Raw genomic sequence first — 8,491 nt, forward strand, 5'->3', positions numbered from 1 at the left:
GGCCCCTCAGGAGCGTCCCGGAGGGTGATGGTCATTCACCCAGCGGGGCTGTACACAAAAACGTTAATTACACCCTGCCAAACCACTCTGGGGGGAAAAAATAAAAATCGGAAGCGATGTTGCTAGTCCTGTGACCCTTTTATAGGGAAACACTGTGAAACTATGTGGCCCTTGCAGTTGACACATGAAAAAAGGAGAATTTCCCCCTACATGTGCTGGTTTATGGTGTTTATCTGGGGTTTTTTGGTTATTGGGGTTTTTTGTTTGTTTGTTTCTTATAATCCTTTCTCTTGCAGCTGGGTCTTTTTGTGGGAGAAAGGCTACCAGGAAACAGACTCTGTGGTCAGTTCTGTAACCACAAAGGTGAAAGGAGTAGCGCTGACAAACACATCCACCTTGGGAGCCATGGTCTGGGACGTAGCTGACTATGTCATCCCTCCTCAGGTATCCATCACTTTCATGTGCCAAGGGAGGGTTTTCTAACAAACAGCTGCTGCTCTGGCAAAGTCCACTGAGGTCTGGAGCAGCTTTGGTTCCAGCATGGCCTTGATATGAGAGAATGAAGCAATTTTGCTTTGTTTCAGATCATGTTGAGCACCTGCACCACTAGCCCTGGGGAAGCTTGTTTCAAGAACAATGTGTCTGTGTGTGTGCTTGTATAGGAGGGGGAATTTTGACAGCTTCAGGAAAAAATTGCAACAATAACCACATGTCCTCTTCCTTACTGCTTTCTAAAGCAAACAACTCAAAGTTAACTTGTTGACAGAAACCCCGGGAATTGCCTGCAAGTCACTTGATCCGGAACTGAACAAGAAATATTGCTGTAGTTACTGATTGACTATGCCTGTGACAATCTGTGTTGCGTGGGCAATATGTGGCAGCCTTTGGGCTTGGCAGGCACGGCCACGTCGTGGGAATCTGCTAGTTGTGGGTCACTCTGTCAGTGCAGAAAAAAGTTACAGATTTATCCAGATTTTGGCTGAGTGATCTTACTTGCATATCAGTGTGGCAGAAGCAGACAACAGATCCTGAATCATACAGATCTGAAAATAATGGAAGTGGTGCTCCCTGGAGAAAAAAACTGGGACTGGTCAAGTTTCTAATAGATATATTGCAAAAAAAAGAGTGGGAGTTGTGCTCAGACTTGCAACTGCAGCTTTATTTCTGCTTCTGCCTTGCGACTTCCCTGAGGAGCTGTTGGATCTCTGTTTTCATAATGTGAATGAGGAAATTTGGAATAAATGGGAGAACAGAAAGGATTGCTAGTCTCACAGTTCTCCCTCCACCTAAAGGCAGTGGCATCAGATGATACATGTGGGAATCTGCTCCTTTAGTGCTGCACCAGCACTGTCCAAAGCAAGTCCCCTCTGTGGGGCCACCTGGGCTCTGTCAACAAAGACTCTGGGGCAATGCCTTGGATATTCTTTGCAGACCATCACTTTTAAATTCCCTTCTTGTTTTGTACATTCAGGAGGAGAACACTGTGTTTGTCATGACCAACCTGATACTCACACTGAACCAGCGCCAAGGCCACTGCCCAGAGGTAGGTGCAGGATCTGCTTTAATCCTGCATTGTGTGGGGGAGTGAGTTTACGTAGAGTTCAGTGTAATTGTTGTTCTTCTCCAGCTTCCAGATGATAAAACAGAGTGCAAGGTGAAGAATGACTGTGTTCCAGGATATGTCAGCACCCACAGCAATGGTAAGAAGCCTGCTGCCAGGGCTCCTTTCAGTCTGTTGTGTTACCTCCAGGCTGTGCCTTCCTTCTTGTAAAGGAAGCAGCATTTCACTTCAGTCTCCTTGTTCTCATTCTCTCACACCTAAGAGAATTAAAAGGGAAGCTCAGATTTTTCTTCTGGGGGAGAGCAGATGGGCTTAGACTGTGTTGGGTGGATGCCGGGTAGATACATGCTTTGGTGAGTTATCAAACAGTGTGAGGGCTTTTTTAAGACCTTGAGTCCATGAAGCAGTATGAGGATTTGAGTCAGAAAAAAGACCTGATGCTTCTTTCTCTGAAACTGCACTACAAATTGCAATGGAAGATAATCAGGGTCTTGGTACTGGTACTTTACCTCTGGGCAGATTGCTTTCACCTTGTGGAGTGAGGAGATACCGCATAGCAAGTACTGCCTCTGTATTTTTGCTTGATAGTACTTCCATTCACATCTTTCCAGGCATCCAGACTGGGGAGTGTGTACCGTACAACAGCAGCATTAAGACCTGTGAAGTCTTTGCATGGTGCCCTGTGGAGGATGACTATCATATACCCAAGTGAGTGCTCTGTCTTCCTGCTCTGCAGTGGCCCTCCTGAGAGGAGGTGAGCAGTACACAGCTGATATTTCTCCCTGTGAGGAAAAATCACCTCCTATTGGGAAAAGCTGAAGAGGTGATCACCAGAGACCCTGCAGAGTCCTGTTTGTGAAGATGTAAGTGAAACTTAATTACTTTTCATATTGTTTTGTAGGCCAGCGTTCCTGCAAGAAGCCGAGAACTTCACCATCCTGGTGAAGAACAACATTTGGTACCCCAAGTTCAACTTCAGCAAGTATGTAGTGTGTGGGGCGTTGTGCTGTCTGGTCTCTTGGACAGTAAAGGGGAGCTGTAGGAGTCAAAGAAGATGCAACAGATCATCTCTCTCTCTTTCCTTGTAGGCGAAACATCCTCCCCACTATCAACTCCACCTACCTCAAGAACTGTATCTATGACTCCCGGACAGATCCCTTCTGCCCTATCTTTCGTTTAGGGAAGATAGTTGAAGCTGCAGGGCAGAACTTCCAGGAAATGGCTGTGGAGGTATTTGGCAAACCCTTTTCTTGGGCTTCAGCTGTGTAGAAGAGGAGCAGTAGGTGGTTGTCCCCCTCTGCCTCATGGCATGAGCCACAGGACACAAAGGAGCTGCAGAATGGAAAACTGCTCTGGCCAGAAGGACTAGAGTAAATTCTACTTAGCAAATATTTGGCCTTGGCTTGTTTGGGTGGTGTTAGTGCAAGGTCCTTCTGTAGCAGGGGGAAAGGGTGTTTGATTGGGACTGGGACAAGGGGCAGTAAATCAGGGTCCTGGTCAGCAGAAAGCCTACTGCTGGGCTGTCTGGGCAGCTGCCCTGCTCACCTTCTCCTTTCCTCCACTTGGCAGGGTGGAGTCATGGCACTGCAGATCAACTGGGACTGCAACCTTGACAGAGCTGCTTCCCACTGTGTGCCAAAGTACTCCTTCCGGCGCCTTGACAACAAGGACTCTGCCCACACCGTCTCTCCTGGCTACAACTTCAGGTAATGTGGCCATAGAGGGCACCCCCTGTCCCTGCGGCTCGCTCTGCCACTGGCACAGTGTTAGGGGCTGTTAGTAGTCCTTGGACTTTCGATGGAGATGGAAACTTGGAGAGATTCTCTGATTCTGTAAAACTCAAAGCAGATCAGATCCTCACTGTGTGGAAACCACAGGAGAAGGGAAAAGTCAGTGAAGCTCTGCTGTTTGCATCAGAGCATCTGAGTCATATTTGCATCAGCGTTTGGGTGACCATTTGGGCCAGGCTCCCGTGGCATGGCAATGTGAGAACTGACTGTTCCAGGGTGTGCTGGTAGATCAGTATTTGAGGGCGCTGGGGTGTGGGGGTGGGAGACTGAAGTACCTCATTTGCTGTGCATGAGGGAAAAACAAACCTCTAGAAAGTGGCTGTGTCAGTTGAAGACCATATCTACTCCAGGAGTATCCTTCTGGCACACACTACCATGTACACGTTCTGGCCAGTACAGATGGGTCCAGCACCTCCAGTAAAACCACCAGCGCAGAGCCAGGTAGCTGGTTGCATGCAGGCTCAGAGCTATAATAATATGGGTTGGCCACCTTGCCAAGATCCTTCCAACAGTCCTGCTCGTGAGGAAAGACAGCTCAGGGCTGTGCTTGTTTCTAGAGTCACAAACTCTCACTTAGCACAGGGGATCTCTTTTGGTGGAACTTGACTCTGAGAAGCTGCTGTCATGCAGACAGCGAAAGCCTGTGTTTGGGAGGTGCCAGGCCTGCAGGTATTGGGGTGTCAGGTGAGACATGGCTGGAGGATCTTGCAGCCTGGCTGGTGCTGGTTCTGAAGTGCACTTGCTAATTCCAGACTGTGGTGCAGCCCCTTACCAATCCTTCCTCTTTTTTTCCACCCTCTTCTCTGCTTCCTCCTGGCTTAGTCAACCATGTGACAGAGTAAGTCTGATCTCACTTATTTGTCCTCATCCCTTTTCCCCATCATTTGCCTGCGAGTCACAGTGCGGGACAAGGAACAGGCTGTGTGTGCCAGGCTGAGCCGGGCTGGCTGCCTGCTCCCGGCCCTGCCCTCTCGCGGCTGCCTGCACTCCTGCAGCCTCCTGCTTGCCTCTGCCTGAGGGAAGTGTGTGGCTGAATTTCTTCCCCTCTCCCCTACTAAAGCTCACTTTCTCCCCGTCCTATGCTTTGCAAGTTTCCTGATTTGGCTTGTGCTAACTGCTGTCTTAAATTCACCCGTTCTGGGCTTTTTTCCTATATGTGCTTGTCTGCATAAACTCTGCACCATTTGGGGCTTGTCTCTGGAAGTACCAGTGTTCAGCCCATCCTCTTGGGATGGGGGACACAGCTGGATGTTGCATGATGGCATAAGCAACCTCAGAATTTCCAGCTAAGCTCTGACCTGTCTTTTCTCCAGGTTTGCAAAATACTACAAGGATAATAATGGCACTGAATTACGGACGCTTGTCAAAGCTTACGGCATCCGCTTTGATATCATAGTGTTTGGAAAGGTAGGGTGACTTAATTCCTGGAGGTCTTGTGGTGAGGGCTTTCAGAGATGCTGAAAAACATATTCACTCTTGGAACTGTCTTCTAGGCAGGAAAATTTGATGTCATTCCTACCATGATTAACATCGGCTCTGGCTTAGCGCTGTTTGGCGTGGTAAGTGACACTGTCTGCACTTGGACTCAGTTCTGGATTAGTGCCTCAGTTCTGAGGATCATTGTCTTAAACTCTTTCAATCTCCACTAGGCAACAGTGCTGTGTGACATTGTTGTTCTGTATTGCATGAAGAAGAGGTACTATTATCGGGAGAAGAAATACAAATATGTGGAGGATTATGAACTGGTAAGCATCAGTAAAGGCAAAGTTGCTTCCTCCTCTGACTCTGGAGAGATTCTGAAAAGAGGGTGTAGAAAGTCCACATCAAACAGGGATTCTGAACCAGAGCTCTGAGGAAACTTTGTCTTTGTCAGAGAAGCTAATTTTTACCTCAAAGCTGTTGCAGGGAGGAGCACTAGAAACAAATATTGTCGTGTTTCCTGGGCAACCACTCTTGGAGAGGGAAATGTATGTTCAAGAACTTGTCACACTCCCACTGCAACCTCTTTTTTGGGTTGCTCTCCTTGGCAGTTGCCTTCTGAGAGCTGCAGACAACAGCTCTGTCCTCATCAAATTCTTCCTTCTTGGCTTTTGGGGGTTCCTGCTGCTGTGAGCAAACCCATTCAGTGGGTTGGTGTTTTCTGAGACCAGTGTGCTGACAGCCACAGCCACGTCTCCCTGCAGGTTCCAAATGATCCCTTTGGCCAGTAGAAGGATTTAGTGGGGTTACTTGACTGGTGCTGTGGGTAGAGCTCAGCCCTGCAGCCCTGTGCTTGGTGGGAAGTGTTGGTGCAGAGGGTGGATTTCTGAATCAAAAGACCTTGTGGCACTGGAAGTGTAAAGTCTGAGTAGCAGACAGTAGCTTACCTGTGCTGAGGGGTTTCTATGGGAGGAAGGGAGAGAAGGAAGAATTTTCTGGCAGAGAACTGTAATCTCTGATCCTTGCAGGGAGTCAGTGAGACATATGGAACAAACTCCTGACCTCCTGCTGCTACAGCACCAACTGCTGCTGTGAACTGCTGCTGTGAACGTTACTCTGACCCTGCCATGAGACCCGTCCCCTCTTTGTTGGAAGGAAGTGGGGGAACAAACCTGAGAAAGGGACTTTCTTCACTACCCTTCACTACTTCTGCTGGCTGGAGCCAGCCCCAGAGAGAACTGGGTCTGTTCCTTGTCTGCTGTCTTTCCAGGTTAATTGCACTAAGCACACAGGGAGAATTGTGCTTTTTTTGCCAGGCCTCTGCACTGGGGCTCCAACATTGTCATTTTGACAGTCCTCCTTTCCCTGAGCTCCCTGGTAGCAGAGAGCACAGGTAACAGGTACAGATGCTTCCTTACAGTGAACATGGCCCCTGCCAGGTGTTGCCTAGCCTTGGGAGAGCAGCTCCTTGCTGTTGTCAAATCACTTTTCCTTGCCCTGATGGATTGTGATGTTGAGCCTGTGCCTACTACTTCCTCGTGTCTCCAAGCTCCAGTGGGCACAGACTGAGACAAAGCAGTGTCTGGTTCCATTGTGCTGTGGGAAATGACTTACTGGTTACAGATATTTTGTTTTTCTATTTTGTCTCATTTTTATGGTACTACTTTAAAATTTACTTTCTTTTTAATAAAATATTACTCCTTCTCAGCCCTCTTGGAGTCCTGCAAGCTGGGTTTTGCTTGTTTATTTTTCCCCAGGGCCTGTGAAGGTTAGGGTCAGTAAACTGTCTTAATTTTACAGATAGCCACTGTTACGGGAGAGCTATCAAAGCCAGTGCTGCTGTCTGCTTTACCTCTTGGTTGTCTCAGCAAGAGTGCTCCTGCAACTACCTCTTCTGCTCCTAACCTTGGCTCTCCCAATACCTTGTCTGTGTCTTTTGCATCAAAACCCTGTCTAAGGGAAAAGATTTGAAAGTTAGAGGCTGAGGTGGGTTATTCTAGCATTGCCTTAGCCAAACACTAGTACCACCCAGTCAGAAGAACAGATCTATAGTTCCCTGACACACCTCTTGTGCTTTTCAGCACCACCCCCCTCAGACCTTGTATCTGGGATGCTGCTGCATTTAATGGCTGTACACAATTTAAGTGAATTTGTTGGCTTTTATCTTTACATGGCCAGCTCTTCCCTTTCTCTGAACCTTTTCTAGTGTTCCAGTTCCATACTTCCAACCTCCTGGCTGGTGCTTTGCTGCCTTTTTCCAGCAGTGCACTGAGTTTGCTACAGCATGATTGTTTTGTTTTATTCTTTATTTGCTTGCTGCTGCTGAGCACTAAGCTGAGTGTCACAACTCAAATGGTGACTTTCCAAGAGTCAGTGCTCTAGTCTGTGCATGTGAATGGCTCCATTTGGATTATGCAGTGGCTAGAGCCACCGTGGTTTCATCTTAGCCCAAGATCCCCAGTACTGGTCAAGCACCAGACTTCACTAAGCTAGGAAGGTGCTTTCAGACTCCTCTTCCAACAAGCAAACAGGAAGCAAACACTTTATCTCATAGCTTGATAAAGACCAGGCAAACAGGATAATGGTTCCACTTGATCAACTAACTCTGGGTTTGGTTGCATGTCATTTATTTCAACTTGTACAGAGAAGCTTGAACAGCTGTGTGGAAAAAAACACTTAGTTTTCTTTCTTCTTAGGTAATATAATTTAAAAGTGGTAAATACACAGTATTTAAACTTGATACACCTGATAAAGTTAAATGCATAATAAAGGGGTAGGAATGAAACACAAGCCTCGGTCATTAAACAAACAGTATAAAAATCAGCAATAGTTCAGGACCTTAGAAAAGAAACAGATCAATTGCCTGATAGGTAAGAGGGGACCACCAAGAGAAATGACTCAAGACAAGAGGTCTGGTTTCCCCTTAGCACTTTCCTGTGTGCTTTCAGAGCCAAAAAGGCTGAGTACCCAGCATTACACCTACAGTCAGCACTGGGCTTGCTTGAAAGGAAGGGAGGTGCAGAAATCAAGCTATAGCCCAGTTCCAAGGCACAAGCAAAATGTTTACTTCACTCTAAGAAAAAAAATCCAAGCTAGCTTTACTACGAAGGAACAGCAGCTAGGGAACTGAGCAGGATTATATATATAGTACAGCTTCTCTAACAGGTCATGCATTTAGATAGATCTTCCTCACACAGCCACACTTTATGCTTTCAAGAGAACTAACCAACAAGAAAAAAAAAAAATCTACATCAAGTTTCTTTCAGAAATGTGCATTTGGCTACAGCCCTACCAGAGCTGGCACTGAGAGACAATCATTTTGGAGAGCGCCTTAGGGAAGTGCTGAGCTTTAGGATGCTGACAAACCAAGCCCGTGCTAGCCGTAAGACACTGATCTATGGTAATACTGAGTGAGGCCCAGTGACTCTGTGGCTGGGCATTGAGGAACTGGTACAGCTCCTTCTGTTTAGAAGCTGTGTTGCACCTGGAAAGCCTGTTTGGTAAATGTAAACTGTCTCACTAGGCACCTGACAAATCACAAACTGGAGATACGCAGCACAGAGCATCCCTACAACTTACCTGTAACAAAACACCACACACATTACCATGCACCAGCTATAAATAACCAGATCCCCCTTTTTTTTGTTTGTTTTTTCTTTTTTTTTTTTTGGCAGAACAAGTCCATTTACAAGGTCAGAGAATCAAGCTGCCCCCTCACGTG

The 8,491-nt window shown here is 47.0% G+C and overlaps 1 protein-coding gene across 1 annotated transcript; it reads left to right on the forward strand.

The window, feature by feature from the left end:
- The first annotated feature begins 301 nt into the window (after positions 1–301).
- P2RX4 (purinergic receptor P2X 4) lies at positions 302–5,843 on the forward strand. The gene is made up of 11 exons (XM_010173174.1): positions 302–444; positions 1,472–1,543; positions 1,628–1,700; positions 2,173–2,269; positions 2,463–2,543; positions 2,650–2,791; positions 3,131–3,267; positions 4,665–4,758; positions 4,845–4,910; positions 5,001–5,096; positions 5,799–5,843. The coding sequence occupies exons 1-11, from the start codon at positions 406–408 to the stop codon at positions 5,829–5,831; spliced, it is 930 nt and encodes a 309-aa protein (XP_010171476.1). The 5' UTR covers positions 302–405; the 3' UTR covers positions 5,832–5,843.
- The last annotated feature ends 2,648 nt before the right edge of the window (positions 5,844–8,491 follow it).

This window comes from Antrostomus carolinensis, unplaced genomic scaffold (assembly GCF_000700745.2).
Source record: "Antrostomus carolinensis isolate BGI_N321 unplaced genomic scaffold, ASM70074v2 scaffold24718, whole genome shotgun sequence".
Classification (NCBI taxonomy): domain Eukaryota; kingdom Metazoa; phylum Chordata; class Aves; order Caprimulgiformes; family Caprimulgidae; genus Antrostomus; species Antrostomus carolinensis.

What these genes read in the sequence shown, in the direction of transcription:
- P2RX4 (XM_010173174.1), top strand. Translation starts at nt 406, where the DNA reads ATGGTCTGGGACGTAGCTGACTATGTCATCCCTCCTCAG. An exon ending in TGTCAGCACCCACAGCAATG is followed by an intron (nt 1,701 to 2,172) that starts GTAAGAAGCCTG and finishes ACATCTTTCCAG; the next exon opens with GCATCCAGACTGGGGAGTGT. An exon ending in ATATCATAGTGTTTGGAAAG is followed by an intron (nt 4,759 to 4,844) that starts GTAGGGTGACTT and finishes ACTGTCTTCTAG; the next exon opens with GCAGGAAAATTTGATGTCAT.